The 25,031-nt window shown below is 45.2% G+C and overlaps 1 protein-coding gene across 1 annotated transcript in view; it reads left to right on the top strand.

Moving 5' to 3' along the window:
• Nucleotides 1-23,388, top strand: part of LOC147900652 (Transducin/WD40 repeat-like superfamily protein) — a 67,667-nt gene extending 44,279 nt beyond the window's left edge. Inside the window, exon 8 of the mRNA XM_087375909.1 lies at nucleotides 22,790-23,388. Within this exon, the coding sequence (XP_087232035.1) occupies nucleotides 22,790-22,873 (84 nt within the window). The 3' untranslated portion in view covers nucleotides 22,874-23,388. The remainder of the gene's footprint in view (nucleotides 1-22,789) is intronic.
• Nucleotides 23,389-25,031: the final 1,643 nt, after the last annotated feature.

Below are 25,031 nucleotides of genomic sequence, written 5' to 3' on the forward strand. Positions count from 1 at the left end.
CCAAATTTCCGCAAACTCTAATTTTGCAGCAACCCTAACCCAAAAATTTAGGGCTTTTCTGTCCTGTGTCTTCCTTTGGCATAATTGAAGCTTCTACTATGTAAAATTTGGGGGTTTTTTTGCAAAATTTGAGTAAACATTGTAAGGGATTTAGACAGTGGCTGTAATAACAGCTAAGACCTTCCCACCAATGGATAGCATAAAAAACTCCTCGTTCATCGAGAAATTCTCAGGGAGCAATTTCCCAACTTGGTAGACGAAACTCCGGCTTCTTCTTATGCGAGAAGGCATATGGAATATCATCAATGGCAAGGAGCCAAAACCCCAAAGTGATGATGCCAGAATCAGTTGGTGGGAGAACCAAAATGATAAAGCAATGGCTATCATTGGCCTAGCTTTAGCTGACAACCTTATCCACCATGTGGATTTTGATAAGACTGCAAATGACGTTTGGGAAAAATTAGAGAATTTGTTTGGAAATAAGATCAATAATTCCAAAGTCTTTCTCAAACAAAAACTCTTCAAGCTCAAGATGAAGGAAACTGAAACCCTCAATGAACACTTGAGCAATCTTGGGTCAATTCTCCAACAATTATCTGCCATCCGAGCCATTGTTGAAGATGATGATCAAGTTGCTGTACTTCTCTCAAGTATTGAAGACATTTCCAAGTACAATGAGATCCTTGCTGTCCTAAGAGTCAGCCGCAATATGAGCTTTAAGGATATGGTAGCTCATCTCATTGATGAGGACCGTAGGTTTACAGAGAAAGCAGAATCTTCCTTTGAGTCTGGCAAAGCATTCTTTCTCAAGAATAAGCCCAAGAAGAAAGGAAAACCTCTTAAATGTAATTATTGTCAGAAGCTTGGTCATCCAGAGGATCGTTGCTTCAAGAAGATGGCAAAGGTACAAGCCAAAGAACATGCCAATCTGGTTGTAGAGCAGAGCGAGGACGAAGACGATGAAGCTACACCTTTTGGACCTGAGGAACAAGCCTGCACTGCTGCTGTTTCTGGTCTATCCCTCCATGAGGTGATAGATGAAGAGTGGGCTTTCTAGAGTCATGTGTGTTAGGTACTCTGCCTTGGGTAGTCCCCCTAAAATGATGTAATAATTTGTCATTTTGTGTGCCTTGTCCTATAAAAGGTTCCACTTATTTCCATGTACCCAGTTAGGAGACAGGGGGGTTGTTATGTCTTTCCTTTATCAGGCTTGGCCGAGTTCTAGGATGTTGGTGTACTCCCTAGACCTATGAGTTGGTCATGCATCCATGCTCATATTTGAGTCTCTGATCACGTTGACACCTAAGCCATGAGAGTGCTTGGTTCAACCTCTGAATTATGCTCAGCTGTTAGCCTCTGAGATTGCTTGGGATGCACAGTCTGGATGATGTCATAGTTTCTCACCCTAGCTCCGAAGGGGGGTTTGTTGGAACTATCGGAGTCCTAGTGTGTGTGGTCCTAGAGTCCTAGGAGTGTCCTACAGTTGTGTGAGTGTGAAGAGTCTTGAGGCCACTTGTGCCACCTCATGTGGTAGGTGTGATTCCTCCCCTAGATTATAGGATCTAGATTCTCTTGTGTGTGACCTCATCTATGAGGTGTTTGTGTGGGAAGATAAGGCTTGCCCAGCCTATAAATGAGGCTATGTACTTGCTATGATTACACAATCTATCAACATCAGTTCGTGCCTCAGCTCTTGTCTCTAACCTGTGATTGAGTGTCTCTCACCCTCTCCCCATTTTCAACACCAAGTGGTCCCATGCATATTTCTATCCTATTCCCATCCCACCATGTGCTAACAAAAAAAGAACTAGGGGTGTGTTTAGGAGGAAGAGGACACATGGCATCATTTCATGTGTTTAGGAGGTGGGGACCATGTGGGGATAAGGATACATGTCATCCTTGCATGCTTTTGAATCCCTAAAAAAGGGGAACCCATTTTGGCTACTAGGGTCTAGAGGCCATGGTCCAGGATGGGAGAAAAAGTGGCTACTCCCATTCAAAATCCATCCTAGACCTTTTGGTGTAGGATGGGAGTAATGATGACAAAAAGATTCCCATCCTAAACTCATGCTAGCCCCATCCATGTCCTAAGGCCCTAAGCAAGTTCTCTCAATTGAAACAGTCGCCATTAGCTGCTCTCCTCCTTCCTCTGATTTACTATGCTCATACTCTCGTCAACTGCTTCAACAGTCACCGCATGGTGTAGGCCTTCTTCGCTTCAGCCACCGTTTGGGACGGCCGTGAGCAGGGGCCTGCTTATGTTAGCCTAGCCTTGCATCTATCAGTAAGCGGGTATAGCGCCTCAAGTAGTGAGCGTAGAGAGGTACGCATTAGTTGCCCACGCAGCAAGCCCAATCGAGAAGATGACGTGCGCTGATAGAGAAAGGAAAATGTGCGCTTGTCAACGTTACACCATATCACGTCGGTGTGCATATGTCGGAGGTGCACCTACCAAGGACATGCAAGCATGCTCTTTTGACGATGGCATCTTGCTCCAGACGGGACAAGCGTGGACAAGCTTCGCCACTGTGTGCGACTCAACCCAGCATAACTAGACATCGCACATCTAATCACTATACTTTAGAAAGACATCATTGGCTCTCAATCGTTGACCGATGCAGTTGCGCTTCCACGAGTGCATGCAAACCACAATTTGATTAACCGCGAAATAGAACGGCAATAGGAAGGTATGTTTTCTGCTCATCGTCCGTTGGTGTGTCAGCATGGTGCGCTTGCCCTCCGCTCCTATCTTCAAAGCTAGAATTGTGCCCTTTTGAGGAAGAGGCCGAGCCTAGCTCTGATACAAATGTAATCCATTTCGCAGTTATATGCCTCGATGCTTTAGGAATTTGATTGCAAGAGACAAAATCGAAAAGAGAGAAATCCATGTAATTTATTCAAACTGCGCACGGGACAGGGGCCCAATTGGCCTAGAACCAAAATTGGGCTGGGCCCCCCCCAAGGCATCTTGCAAAGTTTAGTACAAAATCTCCATTGCAAGCAAAAGCTACTGTGTGCCTAAACAAATTACAAGGATTCGTGGATGATATGGGAGTGCCCCAAAATTGGCAACTCATCCCTTACCCATACTTTCTAAACAAATACAAGTCATGGGTAGGCTGCTTTTGGGGCCTTTTGAGCCTTTGGTCACATGCAAGGGTAAACCCCTTCTGGAGGATGGCACAAGTCACCTTAAAAGTGGGACAATAAACCACTCTCAAAAACTTGCAACAATTAATAACAACACACCACCAGGTCACTCGTTAAATGTTAGCGTTTCGCATGCAAATATAAATCCTGGACTTGTCCTGGTCTTGTGGGCATCCCCACCATGCAATCCAATGCACACACATAAAGCCTTGGGTTGATCAGGGTCAACCCTCTTTGAACATGGTTAAGGACTTTGACCGTGGTCAAGGATTCTTTACCATAGTCTAGTTTTTGAATACTATGGTCAACCAAAGTCAACCCTGTTGGCAAAATTATTGATGTACTAATCATAGTGGGCTTGGAGTTCGAAACCGCAGGTTTCGAAACGAGTTTCGGGAACGTTTCGGGGCAAACTTGAAACGTCTGTAAAAACGTTTCGTCCATAATAGGGTATATAAATATATTTCTTTTTCAAAAAAATTCAAAACATTCTAGATTATTACCTCGAGAGCTCCAATACTTGGAAAAAACTCATGAAACACAGTGCATATGCCATAGACATTGGATATGTCACTGAGTCCTGACTCCGGACTCTTGAGAACTTAGAAGAAATTCGATTCTTGAAAGTTGAAACAGAGCCCAGGTACTCCAATTTCTCTCGCACGGGCCAAAACTACAGTCCTGCGACAAAACCTTCATGGCAATGTGTCTCTGCAATTTGCAAAGAAGTGCAAATATGAAAGAGACATAGAAAGAGTACAATAGAAGCAGCAACTTTCAGCAAGATATGTTACCAAAAGAGATAAGAACCCTATCAATTCTGGGGTAGAAATGCCATACTTCTCCCACCAAGAAATTGGCTGTAACTGTGTGTCATGAAGCAAAGCAGTTGGCTTTCCAAATATAGAGATACTATTGCAGAACATGAGACGTTGATCCTCGATCTTCCTCACAAGATTTACATTACCATCCACCAATGCAGTAATGTACTTTGTCCAACCTCCTCAAGCTCCTCACACAATGCATGGCTCTCACTCCTCCACAGAGGATGCAATATATGTGCGACCGCGTGGATTGGTCTATGAAACCAGTCCCAATGCTTGTTCCATATCTGCTTAATGTCTTGAATCCTACATAAATGATAAGAGTTCAAAGGTTAAGGATGCACGTGCCTGTGAATCCCCGTACAGATCGTCCGTGCACCCGTTGGTGCCCCAAGCCTTGACGTCTGTATGTCCGTACGTTCCATACATCCGCATGGACGATCTGTACGGGGATTCACGAGGGGATTCACGGGCGCGTTCGTACGTATGGCTTGCAAATCGATGGGCGACACAGAAATCAAAGTCGGGGGCTCAAGAAACGTCAAAATGGGCATTTTTGGGGCTTTTCAACATTTGGGGGTTTTTTGGGGGCCCCGAAACGTGCATTTCATAAGCAAAACGTTTCGGAAACGTTTCGTACGTTTTGGGCCAACTATGGTACTAATTCATAGATCCGACAGAGAAAAGAGATTTTGAGTAATTCACCACACAAGTCGAAATGTTTCAATATGAAATGCTTACACACACCAAGCTGTCAATCCTCACACTAGCAGATGCTCATCCCTACGGGGCTTGTTGCATGTGCTCACAAGATCACCTAACTTTCTGGCCACAAAGGCTGAGTACAAACAACGAATCCACACACAGATCTGAGTATAAAAAGAGGTTGCGGGAGATCCACACAAGGTTGTGAAGGGTCGAGAAGATGTGCCCGCAGGTAGAACCAATCAAATATGACATGATGATGCTGTTGCCTGCTCACGGGTGCCAAGAGCTCTGACTCTCATGGGAGAGTCTAGCTGAGAATTGCCTCAATGTCCCTCAACCAGGATGAAAACCACCACGTAGAAGACTGCATGTGATAGTGCCACGTGGCACTTGTCTTTTCCACCCTTCCATCAACCTTATGGCTTTTCACCACCCCTTGGAGGTTTACCACATAAATGCCCAACTAAAGCTAACAACCCCCCCCATAAACCGAGAAGGGGTTGCAAACCAAAATTGTCTCTAATGCAAACAAAAGACTGTGAGGAAATGCCAATGCCATAACCAACTCCTACTACTACTATCTGAAGGTGTGTGTCACTAAAAAGTATAGGCATTCTCCTTCTCTAAGTCACTTACCTCTCTTTGTGCAAAGGTTGCAAAGTTATCCCCTTGTCCTCCTCTTCCACAATGCAGGCCCTCTTGTTGGATTCCTTTTGCTTCACATCCAATGTTCTTTTGTAACAATATTTCTCTATTTGTCCTTCTCTGCCACAATATTCACAAACCAGGTCTTTCTTCTTGCCTTTTCCCTTATCTTTAACTGTAAAAGCTGGTTCACTTGTACCTGCCATGTTAATCTCTACTCTCCTTTCTTCACTCAGAAGCATGGACACGACATCATGAAAATCAAGTGCATCAGATTTCAGCCTAAGTATGGTAACAATCTCTGAGTATTTGGTGGAAGGCTTGTAGGTAAAATTGCCTTAGCATCATCATTGTCTACTCGAACATTAGATCTTGAAGCTGCTTCATAATTTTACCTGCATCCTATTGAGGTGAGTAGTTCAGGAATTTTCTTCTCCCATTTGCAAAGACAGAATGTTCCAGTTTTGGGTACCTGTCTTGGGAGTATGAACATGATGAAAAAAATCTACTCCTAAAGCACGCCCAAGAAGCCCTAAAGCTATTTCATTCTTAAGCTCGCATGCTTGCTTTTTCTCCTCGCTGTTAGTAGGTTTGTTCTCCGTACCAGACACAACCCCCCATAGCCCTTTCTCCATGAACAAAAAACGAACAAACTGCTGCCAAGAAGGAAAATTGCACGGATGTTTCAGGCAAGCCAGCTTTCGAAGTCTTGTTTCACATATCCATTTCTCTTATTGTTGAAGAATTTACCCACACAGTTCAGCGAGCACGTCGATAAGCAGTACTTTTCTCCTTCGTGCCTTCGTCTTCTGAGAATGCTGGGTGCTTTGACAATCTTGAACCTCGGAGACCTTCTATGAAGAGTATTCCTTGCAATAAGTGCTCGAGCTCTCAAGTGCATGAGACTGACCTCGAACTATTCTCTGACGCTTTGTTGCTTCACGATGACCGGAGATGATGCATCACGTAGCTATTGCACCACCCTAAGATGAAAGGCAGTGACCACGGGCAACTACCACGAATAGTGGTCTTCATGATTGACAAGTAGATTGAATGTATATCTCTTGCTCAGAGCATTGACTCCTTCAGGGACGCCTGAACCGCTTCTGTTGTCGTGTCTCTTGCTCTTAGAATTGTGCCACGTGATTGCTATCCACTTCACGAATCCTCTGAGAATACTTTGACACCTCACAGCTTCTCCAAGTCCACCGTTGACGATAACTCTTGGACCCTTGCGTAATTCTCATGCAAAGCAATTGCAGATCCTCATGAACGCTCTGAATTATCACAGACCCTCGAAGCCGAATCGCTCTGATACTACTTGTTGGCAAAATTTGGAATACAATTGCATGTAGTAACTAAATCACAGATCCGACAGAGAAAAGAGACTAGTCGAAATGTTTCAATAAGAAATGCTTACAAACTTTTTTAGTGAAATGCTTACAAACACCAAGCTTTCAATCTGCACACTAGCAGATGCTCATCCCTACGGGGCTTGTTGCATCTGCTCACAAGATCACCTAACTCTTTGGCCACAAAGGTTGAGTACAAACAAAAGACTCAAAGCTCCAAACAGACGAAGCAGATCCACACACACAATCCCGAAGAGAGACAGTTGGAGTATATAAAGAGGTTGCCGGAGATCCACACAAGGTCGTGAAGGGCCGAGAAGGCGTGCCAGCAGATAGAACCAATCAAATATGACGTGATGATGCTGCTGCCTCCTCATGGGTGCCAAGAGCTCCGACTCTCATGGGAGAGTCGAGAACCGCCTCAATGTCTCTCAACTAGGATGAAAACCACCACGTAGAGGACTGCATGTGATAGTGCCTCATGGCACTAGTCTTTTCCACCCTTCCATCAACCTTATGGACTTTCACCACCCCTTGGAGGTTTACCACACATGCTCAACTAAAGCTAACAAACCCTTCTTGTTCAAAACCAAGATTCCTTGACCAAAGTCAAGCCTCATTGATGAAGTCAATGCTTTGTCCAAAATTAGTAGTACTGTTTGACCAAGTACAACTCTTTGATCACATCAAATAAAAGGTCAACTTTATTGAAATATTACAATTTCTCCTACCATGTCAAGCAAAGAGTGAACCTATATTTCACACACGGAAACAACACGCTCCAGGGTATTTTTCCAACCCAATACACACCATTTTGGCATCTCTAGTACTCATTAATCGGACCCCTGTGTGGGCTAGTTTTCACACTAATTCACTCATAACTTTCACCCGTGACCTCCGATTGACGATCCGTCTGTACCGGCACATTCCACTCAAGGGAGACAATCCAGGCATAATTATAACACGATGGTCCCTAATACATTGATGCATCTCTACCCCCCCTAAAACACATACATTCACATCCTTACTTGAGGAGGACGTACCTAATTGACCTCTCGACAATTCTGCATGCAACTACGCTCCGGCCAACGTCTCCGATCACCCTTCACCCCGAATTCCCCCCTTGTAATTGATCCAATCCATTTGACTACTCCAATTCACAATATGACAGATTGTTGTCGTGATGATGGTGACCCATAGGCCCGTGAGGCCTAAAGGAGTTCAAAAAGATATTTTCAACAAGATGCTAGCACCAGAGAGCAATGCATTGGATGGAGACACACATAGATGGAGAACACGAGGGAACGGCAAAGTGATGATTCTGGTTTGCTCATACTTGCAATCCTATGCCACTGTCTCTATGATGCGTGCCCTGGCGTTGAAGTCCCCTAACATCAGAACCTCTCTACTGCCCATATCTTTGGATGTCTTCATACACTGGCAAAAAAGCGGACACATGTGCACTTCCTGTGGTGACCCTTGCATACTCACATGTATCGCGAGGAAAGTAGCTTGCTGCAACCCCGCCGTTGTGGGAGTCGTGCTCTAGCTGCATGGGTCAGTGTGAAAATTCTCCATGGATGATCACTCTACATCTTTGTAAGCAGCCCATTTCCTTGCTTCTGTAGCTGCCATTACCCGTACCATTCCTGGGTAGCTCCGCTTTGCCAACTCTCCAAGCTGCCTCGCATGTGAGGTTAACTCCCATTTTAGTGAACAAAGTTTGGACATCTCCCATTGGAGTATCTCCCACTGTTAAGCCTCTCACTAAGACATTCAGCGCCTTGCTGGTTCTCCTTTTCTCTTCTTCCAAGATCTCAGAAATAAGCGGGGGCTGTGGATCCCTTTTTCACCACTGGTGTCCATTCGAGTATTTCCTCTTTCCTTTTGGTGAGCTGTTGTGCAAATTCAGCGTGCTTACCATTCATGGTGGCTTGCATGTTAACCATCTCTCTCTTAAGAGTCTCATTTTCTGCTTTGAGCTCTTCCATGGCCTTGCTGCCCCCTTCTGAGCTTTCTTGTGTGTCTTTCATTTGCTGTAATTCAATCCCAAGTGCCTGTACCTTATCTTGTACTTTGACTTTCTCGTTTACCCATTCTTCTTTCTCCTTCTCCCATTCATCTTTCTTGGCCTTTTCCTTCCTCCACTCTTCTTGTACTTTCCCTCCTTGTTTCTTGATCTCGGCTAGTGTCTTGTCCACGAGAAATTTCTCAGCCTGCAAGGTCACATTTGTAGCCTCCAAGCTGTCAATTTTTTCCATCAGTGCGAGGCATATCTTTTTGAGGCAAGTGATCACATCTGAGGTACCCTGGGTGGCTGTTCCTGTTGGTAGGGCTGCCATGGCTGTCTACAGGGCCTGCTTTCCCCAAATATCTTCCACCAGGTAGCATTGAGATTCACTGCTAAAATGTGCAGCAACTTGTGACTTGTTACTTACATGGATCTTGATGTTCTTGATTGGGCTGTTTTTTCTGCACGTCTTTGTGCTGGTAGTCTTTGCTTCTTGCAGGCGAGTTCAGAGCAAAGGATGGGGTCTGTTTCCTTTGAAGTCGACAGCAGGGGGGGTGGGGGCTTGCATGTATCGGGGCCCTATGACAGGGCCTAGGCTGGCCCTGTGTGTATCGAGGCCCTAGGCAGGGCCAAGGATGGTCAGGCCATGCTGCTTAGGGCTGTTGCCTAGCCTATGGCAGCTCCCAGGCCATGGCCAGCAGCTAGGCGGGGAGCAGGGCAGTGCAGCCCAGCCAGCAAGCAAGGGCGGCACAACCACGGGCAGGGAGCAGCAGCGTGCCACGCGAGGGGGGAGCTGGATGGAGCAGCAGCGCGCCGCACGCGAGAGAGAGAGAGAGAGAGAGAGAGAGAGAGAGAGAGAGAGAGAGAGAGAGATGTTGGGATAACTATGGTCAAGGGCTTGCTCTATGGTGCATGTGTGCATCTAGGGGAGTTACCTGTGTGTGTGTGCGCGTTGTAGAGGTGCATCTAGTGCTATGATGTGTCTAGTGTGTGACCTAAGTAATGATGTAAGCCAAAGGTCCCCACATGGGAGGTTCCTTTGATTTAGGCTAGTCCCACTGATGTAGGGGTTGATTGCCACTGATATAGGGGAGGTGCCTACACCATCCTCTCTTTCTATAAAATGGAGGTCATTCCTTCATTCTAATACATGGATTTTGCCTCACTTGTGCTCACTCTTTGTGCCATGATGCATCTCTTCTATCCCACACTCCTCTACATTTGGTATCAGAGCTGGTAGGCTTTGTAGAACTCATTTTGGTAGTGCCACCTCATCATCTTCTCCAACACCTCTTTTTGAGCTTTCTTCCTACTTCCTTCTCAGAAATGGCTTAGCTCTGTTCTCCCTATTCCTTGCGACTTTTACCAAGCCCTTCCAGCTGGAGTTTCTACACAATGGGGCGCCCCTGTGGCCCAGAGCATACTATTTTAGCAATGCTTTGTGGTAAACTTACTTTGATATTCAAGCTTTAGTTTTGCACAGAAAGCCCTCTCAATCTCTTCTTCAGTTGTGTGAATTGTGCCCTCCAAGTTGAGCTAGTCTACTGCAATGCATTTTTGACAGTTTTGGACATTTGATGCTATAGTAAATGCTAGAGTGATGCTTGAGGATTGAAGTAATGCCAAAGTACAGTTCAGAGAATGCATTTTCAGTTTGAAATTCAGTTAGGACTGATCTTTTGTCAAAATGCCAAGCTCTGAGGGATCTTCAAATGCTAATCACTTGAAGAAGACTACAAGAAGGACAAAATTCAAAGTGAAGATGACCCCAGCTAAGAAACTTTGGGAGAAGCCAATAGGGTATGAGTATGCTAAACAATTAGGATTCTCTGAATTTATCTCTAGCAATCTATATTTGTATGGTGAGGGAGATTTCTTTGTTCCATAAGATTAGTCATTTTGTAAGAGAGTAGACACTGCCTGACAAAGGTAAGACCCTCTCATGGCTACTTATAAAATTGACAAGTTCAATGGCCAAGGATTCCATACTTGGCAGATGAAGATAAAGTTTATGCTTATGAAGGAGAATCTATGGGACTTGGTCAAAGAAGGAACTCAAACCTCTCAGGAAGGTGAATCAACTACAACAAAAGGTAAAGGAAAAGCCACTGACTCTACTTCTACACCTGCAGATGCAAAGAGAATTGAGAAAGCCTATGCCATCATTGCATTAGGTTTGGGTGATGACTATGTACACCACATTTCAGATTTGGAGTCCCCTTTTGAAGCATGGCACAAGTTAGATATATTGTTTGGTGCTAGCTCTCATACTTCCAAATTAAATATGAAAATTAAGTTCTTTGAACTTAAAATGGAGGGAGATAATGTTGCTGCCCATGTCAACACTATGAGAAGTATTATGACACAACTAGCTTCAATTGATTCCCCTATCATTGAGGATGATGCTATGGCAGTGCTTTTAAAGAGCATGCCTCAGGATTTTGACTATGTGGTTACTACTTTGAAGAATCTTCCTCAACCCTCATTAAAAGGCATCATTAGTGCCTTACAAGAAGAGGAAAGAAAGAACACTTCAAGAATGGGCAAAATGCATACAGAGGCTCTTGTAGTGAAGTTTTCAAAGAGCAAGTACAAGGCTTGTAAACACTGTGGGAAAAACAATCACCTTGAGAAGGATTGTTATAGAATCAACCTTTGCTCATATTGTGGAAAGAATAATCACTCTGAAAAGTTTTGCAATGAGAAGAGGAGGACTATGACAAATTTGGTTGAAGAGAGAACTCCATCAGCAAAAGAAGCATCCAACTTTGTAGTAGAAGACAAGGACTTTGCCTTTTGAGCAACTTGTCTTTGAATTTTTGTTTATCATCACTTGGTCAAATTTTGAGGTTCTTTGCCTAGAGTAGTACTTCAAAAATTTTTGTCTTTTGTAAATCACCTATGGGCACCATATGATGTAGGCCATGTGATATGTGTTTGGTCTATCCCAGTTTTGTAAACCTTGACCCTTGGGTACCTTTGCTAGCATGAGATCCTAGACATAGATTTATTCTTGACCACTATGAGATAGCCATGTGTGACCACGATGAGATGGCATGAGAAACTATGAGACTAGATGTATCCTTGACATTGCAAGAGGCAAACCCTTGAGGGGGGGTATGTTGGGATAACTATGGTGAAGGGCTTGCTCTATGGTGCATGTGTGCATCTAGGGGAGTCACGTGTGTGTGTGTGTGTGTGTGTGTTGTAGAGGTACATCTACCTCAGGCTTCCACCCCGCCTCGCCACCACCTCGCACTGGGTGTGCCTCCCATTGAGGCCGGTGCTCTCACTCCCGATCAGACACTAAGACCTGCACCAAAAAAATAAATAAAAATAAAATAAAATTAGTCCAAGAGAAATGGGGGACAAAGACAAGAAAGACGACAACAACAACAACAAAAAAAGCAAACGACACAACTGAAACTGGAGGATGTGAACATGCGTTACAACCGAAGTGAACTCGGGGTAGGCAGCAAGGCAAAGGCAGGACTTGCCTCAGCTTCTTCAGCCTCTATCTCTACCTTGACCTCAGCTCCCGCTACAGTTTCAGTTTCAGCTCCAGCCTCAGCTCCCTCTATCTCTATCTCTATCTCTATCTCTATCTCTACTTTGACTTCAGCTTGCGCTTCAGGCTCAGCTCCAGTTCCAGTCTCAGCTCCCTCTACATCTACGATCAGTGACATACTCATGCCCATGGCGCCGGTTGTTCCCTTCCCCTCCTCTCTTGTTATAGCTCTTGCACCGCTTATGATCCCTACTTCGGAGGTGTCATACACTGTTCCGCATTACACTTCACTCTCCCCTCTCCCTCTGAGTCAGCCCATGCTCCCACGCCCCGTTGGGACTGCCTCATCCATTTCACTGTCATCTCAGTTCCTCACCCAGTTCACCCAGTCACCATCCAGTTTTCGGACTCAGTCCCACACTTTCATGCCACAGTCATCTTAGTTTCAGCATGGACATGGGTGGGCTGATACACCAGAGGCCTGTGAGACCTTCCTCATGGAGATAGTTTCCGTGAGTGTGAGATGGAGCTGACTCGCTTCGCATGGGAGCAGGTCCGCTTCAACCAAGAGCAGGGGCTGCATCATACAGGAGCAGGCTAGGGCCATTCGGGAGTAGGTGGGTCTTACTCAGAGACTTAGACAGGATATCATGCAGCTCCGACAGGAGGTCACAGCCATACACACTGTCCCAGGGAGTACCCCGGTGGTCAAGGCACAGATTGCGAGCATGCAATCTGCTATTGAGGAGACTTCCAGATGGGTTGATGTGGCCAAACGGGAACCTGCAAGGGTAACCGTTTCAGCTACCCTCATGGAGCAGCAACAGAGAGCTAGTAAGGCTCTCAACATCAGAGTACGCGGGATCCCACGCATTGAGGCTACAACGATGGTAGATGTGACTGCGTTCGTGGACGCTACTCTGGGTGTGGCTGAGCACAGGATAGAGAGAGCATGGCGGGTGGGGAGAGATCCCAACCGAGAGCAACCCTTGATCATACGGTTCCATGACACTCAGGCACGACTTTTAGCTCTACGATGCAGGTCAGTCCTTCGAGATCAGCCAACGATCTCTATGAATGAGGACCTCACACCTACAGGTTGAGGAGAGGTGCTCTTTGCTGCAGCAGCGGGATCAGGCCCGGAAGGAGGGGAAGTGGGCAGTGGTACAAGAGGGACGACTTCTTACAGGTCCCCGTAGGGCACCTGCCTCCTCCCCTACATAAGGAAGCGGGGTCTATGAGACTTAGATATCCGAGACTCTGTCTTGTACCATTTGGAACTGTAATGGTACCTTATGGTCAGAACTAGGGAACTTCTCGGAATCCAATACAAGCCACGACATAGTCTTTTATACAGAGACACATCAGAGTCCAGAGTGCCCTCTTCCAATAGTCAGTGGATATACATGGGAGTCTGCCTACAGAGATGAGACGAGGGGTACAGGAGGAGTTTGAGGTTCAGGTGGAGTTGTAGTTCTTTTCAGATCCACACTTCTGGGGACCATTTCAGTAGAGCAGAGAAAGAAAGAAAGAAAGAAAGTTTATTAAAGTCTTCGGAAGACCGATGGGTCTATGAGACTGTGAAAATCCTGATACAACAAGCTGTGGTAGTGGAGCTACTAAACGAGCATCCATACCAATGCAAAATGCAAAAATGTAGAATGGCAGTACTAAGTCCTAAGTACAACATAGTCATGTCGATGGTCGACTATATATCAATCTCAACATCATCATCAATATCATTATCATCCTCGGCAACAGCAAGATATTAGGATGGATGAGGCAGTGGAGGCATGAAGTCGGCAATAGAGTGCTATTGGCCACTCAGAGGTGCGGTCCTGGCACGTCTCCTGGTCGTAGCTCTGCGTCTAATCAGGGCTACTGTGACTCCTGTCGATCGGGCTTCGACTCTAAACAAGGAGGGGATGTCTCCAAGTGTAATCTGTGTGTCAACCCTCTGTCTGAGCTGTCGGGTCACGAGCTTCGGGTCACGAGCATGTCGAGGCCTCGTCTCGTTGGGGTCCATGCGATCTAGTTGAAAGAACTCCGTGATAGAGCTTTGAGAGGGATCAACTGAGGAAGAAGTCTGCTCCTGTCTCCGTGCTTGGAGTATCCTCTCGCAGTGTCTAAGTGCCTCATGAATGAAACCTGCCAAACACCGCTGGTCTGGGTAGGAGAGGAAACGGGCTAAAATCCCATAACTATCCCTGAAGAGGCAGTGGAAACGTCCTCGGATCTCATAGTACACAGGACACCTGAAGATGAAATGCTCCTCTGTCTCAACCTCCTGTATGTCACACAGTGTGCATATGCGCCGCTCCTTGGGTAGTCGCTTTGCTTTGCCGCTCTCGATGCGAAGTCTGTGTGAAGAGACCCGGAACTGCCCAAGAGAGATCCTCAACGAGTGGGGTAGGTGAATCTGTGTGTATCCTAGTGGGTCAATGAAACCCTCCGCTGTGATATGTAAGAAGTGATCTCTGTAGAAGCTAAGCTTCACTGGGAGTTCACTCGCGGTCCCAACCAGGTCTGAAAAGTGTGTAGCTGTAGAGATACACATTGATCTGTTTGTCGCAGTCTGCTACTTCCCCCCTGAGACCTTTCAATTTGTCAGGGATATATGAGGTGATGATGAGACATCCCCATTTGGTGCTCTTTATGAGTCCATCGTTGACTTTTCTAGCCGCAAAGAAGTCCTCCTAGTGGGGGACTTCAACGTGAGATTCTTGACTTCAGAGATGATTCCACTCTACTGCCAGATATTGACCTTGAGGAGGTAGGTATGCTACGGGTTTCGACTGACAGGCGAGGTCCATTCTCATCTTATGGGCAGGCCCTATTAGACCTCGGCAGGATACATGATCTCATTATCTATAATGGTCTTGACAGATGGCCCGCCTCAGGTGGTTTCACATGCTTTCCACATGGGGGGGGCTTTGGTGGTGTTGATTACATCATGGGATCCCCTGTCTTCACATCTCGCATTACTGACTGCACTGTAGCACCTCTCCCCCCAGGGGCTGATTATACATACCTTTTCTTTAGCATCTCCACCCCCCTTCGCATAGCACCTTCCACCCCACTCAGTTCTTACTCCACCTACCACGATATACGCTTTGATTGGGATCACTCACCTTCTTACTCTGGTCGTCTATACATACTTCTCGCTTATATTGACTTCATACCCCTTTTAGAGGATCATGCTGTCCTTGTCACCCACTCACTACACGATGCTGCCATTCACGCTTTCCCCCACACCATCCGCTCCACCCGCCTACCACCCCCTGGAACCGTACCCTGTAGTAGTTGGTACGATGATGAGTGTAAGGCTTTACGCCATCAACTCAGATTCGAAACCAAAAACAATCTTCCGAGCGCACCAAATACGCTATGCGAATACCGTCATAATTTTTGAGCGAAGGATCATGAGGGGTTATGCACTGAGTTCATTGCATATGGGATTAACCTCCTAGCCCCGATCTTAGCAAAGCTTTTTAATGAAGCTATTTGTTTGGGGTTTCCACACACTTGGACCATTAACACTATCTCACCCATCCATAAGGCAGGGGATCCCATGAGCCCGGAGAACTACAGTACCATTATGATTGGACATGTCATGTCCAAGATTTATGCATTAGTACTTGACTCCGAGGTTAGCAGACTTGTACAGTGTCGAGGAGGACTTAGAGCAGCAGGACAGGCTGGATTCCGGCGTGATCATGGAACCATGGACCACATTCTCACGCTCATATGTATCATTGAGGAGGCGAGGTCATGGAAGCAGAGGGTTTATTGTTGCTTTGTGGATTTTCGCAAGGCATTTGACACGGTTCTGAGAGCCCGCCTCATACGGCACCTACAGGACTTGGGTTATGACCAGGAGATCATTTGGGCTGTCATGGCACTTTACGAGAGAGTTTTAGGCAGAGTTCGGACAGGATCCGGGTGGATAGGCGAGATCATGAGCACCATCGGGGTCAAACAAAGGTGTCCTTTGTCGCCTACCTTGTTTGACCTCTACATTGACGAGCTTGAGACAGTGATGCAGACACAGGGGGGTGTAGGTTGCTCTCTTACGGACACGCTGATCCAAATATTGCTCTATGCAGATGACGTGGCTCTCGTCTTCCTCAGCAGAGAAGCTCGAGAGACACCTAGACGCTCTACAGTCCTTTTGTGAGTCTCACGATTTGAAGGTCAACCTGGGTAAAACCAAGGTCATGATCTTCAATACATCTCGAGCCATCATGCGTCAGGAGCAATTCACATTTGAGGGGTCACTTGTTGAGATAGTTTCATCATACACTTATCTTGGGGTTATCTTCTCCGGACCGAGCTTCACTATGAGACCCGCGATGCAGTAACACTTGAGCAGAGGGTATGCTTCACTGGCCAGACTAGAGAGGCAGTGCTTCCACTTGCACTTTCAGGATTCACGTACCAAGGGGTTGCTTTTTGACTCCTTGGTTCACCCAGCGGGGATGTACGACAGCCCTTGTTGGGGGGTAGACTTGTCGGATATAGAGTGGGCCCATGTGGTCTCATGTTATCACGGATGATTCGTGGTAAGCCATCCGTTCGTCACCAGATCATTCAGGCTGAGTTTGGGTCACTCCCTTTATAGCTAGATGCTGCATTTCAGGTCATCACGTATCTGTACCGAGTTAGGGAATATGGGGATTACACCTCGGGGCGTAGCAGGCTACCATGGATAGCTCTATCCTCTTTTAATCATTTGAATTTGCATTTCATGCATGCATAGGGTGGGAGTTATTGTCAGATGCCTGCCTGCTCACTATCGTGTGGCAACTGCATCTGTTTGCTACTGTCAAGCGAGAAATATTTTTACACACACACAACAAGATCTAATCGCAAGCATGGCCTCAACCATCGGCACTAAGCAAAAAGTAGGAGAAGAGCTAAGTAAGGGCGAGCGCAAGAGAGTGATGAGAAGCATTTGGGATTCCTTTTTTATTAGGGTGTGCAACATGGAGGAGAGTGAGATGGAATCAACCGTACCTAGTTTAGAGGGAGTTAGCACCATGAAGAGGAGGATTCTTGGTGATGCTAAGACCAGTTTGCAGTCTGAAGGTCAGGATGACCTTGCAAGCTGGGTGCAATGGGAGACAGATGCCATGCTTTGGGTTGATAGCTTTATTGGGAATGCAGAGACCTGCCAGCAAGAGGAGACCAGAGGTGTTGTTATGCACGTACAGAGAGATGGTTTGAGCGACTAGGGCTCCACATGGATAGATTACCTCCCTTCCAGTACAACATGGATGCTCCATTTTCTCCGCTCCTATCACACGAGGTCAACCAGGTTATCCGTGAGGATCTACTACAGCTACACACATTTCGGACCTGGTTGGGACCGAGTGAACTCCCAATGAAGCTTAGCTTCTACAGAGATCACTTCTTACATATCACAGCGGAGGGTTTCATTGACACACCAGGATACACGCAGATTCACCTACCCCACTCGCTGAGGATCTCTCTTGGGCAGTTCCGGGTCTCTTTACACAGACTTCGCATTGAGAGCGACAGAGTAGAGCGACTACCCAAGGAGAGGCGCATATGCACACTGTGTGACATGCATGAGGTTGAGACAGAGGAGCATCTCATCTTCAGGTGTCTTGTGTACTATGAGATCCGAGGGCGTTTCCACTGCCTCTTCAGGGATAGTTATGGGATTTTGGCCGGTTTCCTCTCCTACCCAGACCAGCGGTGTTTGGCAGGTTTCATTCATGAGGCACTTAGACACCGCGAGAGGATACTCCGAGCACGGAGACAGGAGCAGACTTCTTCCTTTGTTGATCCCTCTCAGAGCTCTATCACTGAGTTCTTTCAGCTAGATCACATGGACCCCCACGAGACGAGGCCTCGACATGATCGTGATTCAGAGCCTGTGACCCGACAGCTCAGACAGAGGGTCGACACACAGATCACACTTGGAGACACCCCCTCCTTGTTTAGAGTCGGAGCCCCGACCGACGGGGGTCACAGTAGCCCTGGTTAGACGTAGAGCTACGACCAGGAGACGTGCCAGGACCGCACCTCTGAGTGGCCGATAATCAAGCCTCATGCCTTTCTTGATCATGTAAGTACTTGGCTTAGTTGTATATTTCTTTCTCGCATTATTTCATTTCCATTATGCTTTCCTAGTCTTGCTTTTCGTTTCCATTCCATTCCATGTTCTAGTCTTGCATCTTCATATGGTGTCAGAGCTAGACTATCTTCCAAGAGGTTGAGGACATTGAAGTCTCTCTCCCTCATTCCCCATGGAGGAATGGCTTCTCCAATTCCATCTAGAGCTGTCTTCTCCACGCCATGATCTGCCACCTCTCTTCTCCTTTCTTTAGCTACATCTTTCTGTGACCTGCGGACGATGTGACGCTTCTATCCGGATCTAGAAGCAGAATCACGGCTTTGTGTCTTCAACAAAGTTGTAGAGGACCTTGAGTACTACAAATTTCGTTTTTACATCATTGCAATCTAAGTTTTCTGTGAAAAGTTACAGCCCTTGCAAGAATTTTATTTTGAGCTCAATGATTTGACAGCCCAAGCATGATGCAGCCAGCTCAATGTGGAGCTGTCCATCCTCTTCATTGTTGATCTCTGCTCCAGCCCGCCATTTGCTCCTTCTGCCTGACATTCTCTTGGAGTTGCTGCTCGCAAGTTGGTGCCGGTATTCTGCCCGTCATTTCTTCCTCTCCTACATCTCCATTGTGCCCGTTATTTTTTTTTCTTTTGCTCGCCATTTCTCCCATTTCTTCCTTAGCCCTCCATTTCTCCCTCAACTCGCTTGTGCTTTTCATTCTATCCATCACTCTTCTCTCTCCTAGCTACCAGCTTTATGGGTTCGCTTTCTACCAACTCTCTCCTTGTGGACAAATTCAACGGGGACGGATTTCCCACATGGCAAAAAAAAGTGCAACTCCTCATGATGAAGGAGAATGTTTGGATGCCATTGAAGATGATGAAGCACTTGAGGCATCAACGGAGCTTTAAACATGAAAGATTTGGAAGCAACACAATTCGAGGGCCATCGCAATCATTGGGCTTTGCCTAGATGATTCATTGATTCATCACATTGACTTCAGGTCCAAGGCAAAGGAGATTTGGGCACGCCTTGAGAATATATTTGGTAACAAGATCACCAACTCCAAGGTATTTTTGAAAATGCAATTTTATAAGCTGAAAATGGAAGAGTTTGATACTTTGAGTGTGCATATAGCAATAATTCAATCTTTAGTTCAACAACTCTCCAATTTGAAGTGTTGCCTGGATGACGAGGACAAAATGGCTGTCCTAATGACAAGTATGGAAGGAATTTCTCGCTTTGAGAATGCCCTTGAAGTACTTCGCATTGCATCGACTACATTCGAAGATATGGTGTCTCTTTTGCTTGAAAAGGATTGCCGCAACAAAGAATCTCCATCCTATTCAGTGGATACTACATAGGCACTTGCTTCCACTAGCAAATGGAGACCTAGGCCATCGACTCCACCAGCACGAGGAAAGACATTCAAGCCATTCAAGTGCACTTACTGCAACAATCTCGGTGGTACGGAGGACAGGTGTTACCAGAAGCTTGCTTAACAACAATTGAAGGATCATGCCAGTTGGGTGGCATCCACCACTAGTGATGATGCAGGTGAAGATGACCTGCCGACACAGGATCATGCTCTTACAGATGTCTCCCACATCTAGAGGACGATGGAGATCATGATTTTGCTTTCTAAAGCATAATATATTTGGGTACTCTACCTTATTTGGGTACTCTGCCCTGGGGGTGTTTCCAAAAAATGAATGCAATAAATCATGTGTGTTGAGTCAATAAAGGTCCTTTGCCTTGGATAGTCCTTCTAAAATGATGTATTTCTTTTATATTTTTGGTGTGTGGCTCCATGTTCCTCATTAGTCTTTGTAGCCAGGTGGGGATGTACTGTGGGAGCCATGTGTTTTTGGCTTTGATAGGTCTATTTGTTGGTGCATTGGTCTCCTAGACCTCTGAGTTGATCATGCATCCATGCATGATGAGCCTTTGAGCCATGCTAGATGAGATTTCTATGTTATGCTCACTAGCCTCTGAGCCATGCTCACTTGCCTCTGAGATTGTGTGGAAGCCATGTCTAGTTCTAGACCGGCATGCACAGTTTTGATGACCATCATTATCATGTTCTGTTCTTGGTTCCATTCTAGTAGTCCCTCACCTTTCCTCCATGGGGGGGTGTTAGGAAATGGAGTGAATTTGAGTGACTTTTAGTGTGTTCTAGAGTAGTACCATACTACTTTATATCCTAGAGTGCCATGTGTCACTATGGGACTTATCCCATATACATTTGACACTTAGAGTGTGTGTGCCTATCCTATAAAGGCATTGTACTTTCATTGTCATTTTCATCAAGCCTCATGCCTTTCTTGATCGTGTAAGTACTTTGCTTAGTTGTATATTTCTTTCTCGCATTATTTCATTTCCATTATGCTTTCCTAGTCTTGCTTTTCCTTTCCATTCCATTCCATGTCCTAGTCTTGCATCTTCATACAGGGGGTGATAATTTAAATCGAAATTACTTGTGAAGGTTGTGACTTGAAGCTTCCCTCCAATGTCCATGCAAAACAGCCAAGGCTGAAGGGTTGAAATGAGATGCAACTTGCAGGAGATTGCGTTGAAATTTGACGTAGCTTGCTGGGCTCTCCATGCAGGGTGCCACAAAATTCAAGGCAAGTACTCACAACTTTGCTGAGGGCAGGCTGAAAGCACACAGGCTACAAGATTGATGCACGTGATTGCAGGTTTCATATGTCGAGCAGCTCGCGGTGTTGGAAATGGCGCCGTACGACATACGACCGTTGACCTTACCCAAGGTGCAATTTTTGGGGAAAAACCTAAATTTTAAGGCAGCTTTCTAACGTTTCTAACCTCTAGAAACACGTTTTTATCCAACCATGGTGGGTCCCAAGTATTTCTTCAAAATGGAAGACATGGAACACATTATGAATCCTGGATAAAGGCAGCAGCTCCAACCTATAGGCCACTTACCCATTTCTCTGCAACACCTAGTAGGGTCCATAATATATGTGGGCCAACTTAGTGTATGTGTTCCCTTTCAAGGAAGCTTATCTAGACTTATGGACCCTGAGAAAGACATAGTCCCCTCCTTCAAGCAGTTGGGCTGCTTTAAAAAGGTGATTCTTCAGTTGTATGAGCCTCTGGGATTATTGTCCACGTCATTCCATATCACAGCACCTTCGTCAATTGGCATTTAAGCATCTTATTGGCTAGGGGTACCTGCGGGTATAGAGTAGCCTCTTGGTTCACTACCGAAGAATGCTGAGGGGAGGTGTGATATGGGGATGTTGTGAGAGGGAAAGGGGGAGGCTGCTAGGAAGGGGATGGACAGGAGGAGAGAAGGTATGTCCACCTGATCTTGGGTGAGGGGAGGCAATAGGGGAAGGAGGTGCTGGGGCAACGGCGTTTACGGGGCGGGGGCCGGTGCTTCTTGGTAACAAGTGTAGAATGGGAAGTTGCACTCTCTGAGTGAGGATGTGGCTCCCATGTGCTTTTGTCTACGCTCTGCTAATGGGCCCTTGTCCATGTCCTTGTCTTTTGTCAGGGCCATGCATGCTTCCTTGCATTCTTGGCTGCACTCCTCTTTTTCTTGTCCTATACCTTGGTCCAAATCTTGCTGGAAGAGGCAGCTCAATCTGGAGCATAGGGGGGTTTTGTGGTGGGAAAGGTTATGTCATGTCCATGGCTAGCTAGCAAGGACAATCAACCCCTTTGCTTGCTTATGGGTGCCTTGATAAATGAGGATAGGCCTCTGTTTAATGGTTAAGCTTCCTGCACCGTCAACATTGACCTAGCAGTCCTGCAAATTCCAGCTTCTGATGTAAGTCCCCCCCACTCAGGGTCCCAAGAATAATTTTTTGCGGTGAGTGAATCCAAGTTAGTAACACCAGTTGTATCTTTGGCATTCCATCATCTGTGAACACTGAAGCCACTATCGTTGGTTCTTTAAGACTGCTCCAATGTGTGCCCTGTTAAGGAGGAGGGAGAAGAAGAAAGAAAGGGGAGGAAAGTTTAATGGAAAAGGGAAGGACAGATAAAGGGAAAGGGGAGCTATGGGCAGCCCACAGGTGTAAGAGGAATAAAAAGACAGAATAGAAGGCCAGGGGGATTCAAGTCCCCAGCCCGAAGGTTGATTACAGGAGAGAAGGGGGCAGGATGGAGAGAAAGAGGCAGCAGGAAATGTTGGTAAAGGGAAGGGTGGAAAGAAAACGAAGCAAGGAGGGTACCCAATAAGAAGACTGGAGGGAAAAGGGGCCAGATTGCATGCTTGCTAGACTGTAGGATTTCCAACAGAGATTTGTAACAAACAGGGCCTATTTTCACACAATTTCCTCATTTTTGTGAGGGTTTTCTTATGGTAAAGACTCTAGCTTTAAGTCGACTTCTTTCACATGCTACAATGATGATTTCAGGGACGTGAGTATTTGATACTGTATCGCATCTGTTTGCTTTGTTTTATATATATATGGAAATATAAAGATGTTTGTAATCATTTTAAATGAGGATGTGGATATATTGCAGGTTACCAGTGTGAACTATCATGGAAGTGAGGACTGTATGATTACATCTTCTGTCGATGGTACAGTAAGAGTCTGGAAATCATGATATGTTTCTGCTCAGATGGTTGGGAAAGGGAATAAAAATACAATTCCAAAAAAAAGAGGAGCTGGGTCAATTGTCAATAAGGATGAATAATCTTTGTAGTCTTTAATGGTTTGAGACCTGAATACTTGTATCGCAGGCCGTTTCAATTGAATTAGTCAAATGTAACACCCATTTTTAATATCAAGCAGGTGTTTTGTCTACAGGCATATAGAGGTGGAAAATGTAGTTTTTGTAACTTTTTCTCTTGATACATAGATTCAGATTATGCCGAGTTTATAATGAGCAGGTAGTTCAAGGGAAGCTTTTTACAGCATGAGTTTGTTTGGCATGTACGATCTGAGGGTGATCCCAAATTTACACTCTTTGAGTATAGCATGTGGATTCTAAACGGACCACTATGTGCCCCTTGAAAAGCAATTTATGCTTCATTTCCTGGAGTATAGAAAAACAGGCTTAAACATGGCCCTATTTAGCAAGGGAGAACAAATTTTTTAATCTTTAGAGAATAGTCTTAATGTAATCAACTGCCCAACTACATAGTTGGAGAGAACAAATGTAGTCTCGTAAAGATGGACAAAGTAATGTTTTGAATTTACTTGGGATCAACTAGATCATGATTGGACTTGGTGCATTTACAATCAAACCTTGGGGATGGAAAATGTTGTTAAGGCACCTTAGCCATTGGAGGTTGTTTAGAATAAGCCTTGCAGCAGGTCACTATTTTGATTGAAAGGTCAACTTTTGTCAATTTCTAAATTTGAATCGTGCGACTTCCGATTGACATGCTATCTTTAGTCACAATGGAAGTCGAAAGTCAAATTTTCTGCCAAAAGCTAGGCACTGTGTTAATTTCATCAGTAGGATAATGGAAAATTACAGAAGTTTCTTATCATCTAATTCGTATTCCCACATCAAGCTCTTTTGCTTTTATAGAAATTCATCCACTAAAGAGCTTCAACACTAGACTAAAATTATAACAAGATGGTGGTTACCTTTCCGTTTGTCATGAGTGATGATGATACATGCTTTGTATAGCAATCTAGCAATACTAATAGAAACACAGCTATGAATACTAATGTGGGAACGGTTTTTGAATGGAAAGATAGATAATAAACTATCCCCTCTCTTCTTTACCAAAGTGTCAAATTTGTGACCATGATCGAAGCAATCTTAAACTCGTAATGTCAAGTTATCATTGTGTCAATGTTAACATGTATTGTTAAGAGGTTGTTTAGCATAATGTCTCACATAAAATATACAATCTTTCAAACCTTAAAGTCATAAGGTTGCACATTAATTTAAAAAAAAAGTGTTTTAGAGATACAAGGTGCCCACACTATTAGGTTTACAACATGGGGAAAAGCTAGGGGTTTGAACAAATCAAGCCTAATAAAATTATTTGCATGTCTAAAACATAGCTTGTAATCACTTTTCTTATGAAACATGATAAAGTATACCATCTTAAGAGATATGCATTTGGCTTAATATACATCCTTGTAGGTACACTAGCTCTCAGGGAACTCCTCAAGGTGCATAAAAAGAGAAGCAACACTAAAAATGAGAGCATCAATGCCCATGTGCGCGTGCACGTGTGCGCGCACACACACACACATGCACACGCACACGCACGCACGCAAACTTGTGTGCGTATGTGTCCTATTGAGATAGTACCTAACTACATTAACCATTCCTTTCTTTAGCAATCAAACTTGTGTGTGTAGAATGTTAGAACAACTCAAACTTGTTGAAGCCACGCTTCACCCTCGACTTACAGGTATCATCCTTGTCATCGAAACATAGAAAACCACAAATAAAACACTCCAAAATCAATCGTGGAGGCAAAATGGAGGATCCTAATTGGGTGGGTATTGGATCCTACCGCACTAATGCCCTCTTTTCGAGGCTATAGGATTAGAATGGTCGGTCTCTTGTAGGTGTTCTCGTGAACAAGGAGCCATAGGAGCTTCAGTTGACATATATAGCATGCCAGTAGTGGTTAGAGTGAAATGAATATAGTAACATAAATATAGATGAACACATAAAGAGGAGCAAGAGAAGCCCATAGAGATCCTTGTGAACCTATATTAAGGACTTTAGTACAAAACGTGTGTCCACAAAGCTCTGTTTGTACTTACATGTGCTTAGGAATAATCTCTCA

The sequence above is a fragment of the Dipteris shenzhenensis genome, chromosome 6, assembly GCF_047967505.1.
Source record: "Dipteris shenzhenensis isolate YYH24624 ecotype China chromosome 6, Dip_SZ_1.0, whole genome shotgun sequence".
NCBI classification, from domain to species: domain Eukaryota; kingdom Viridiplantae; phylum Streptophyta; class Polypodiopsida; order Gleicheniales; family Dipteridaceae; genus Dipteris; species Dipteris shenzhenensis.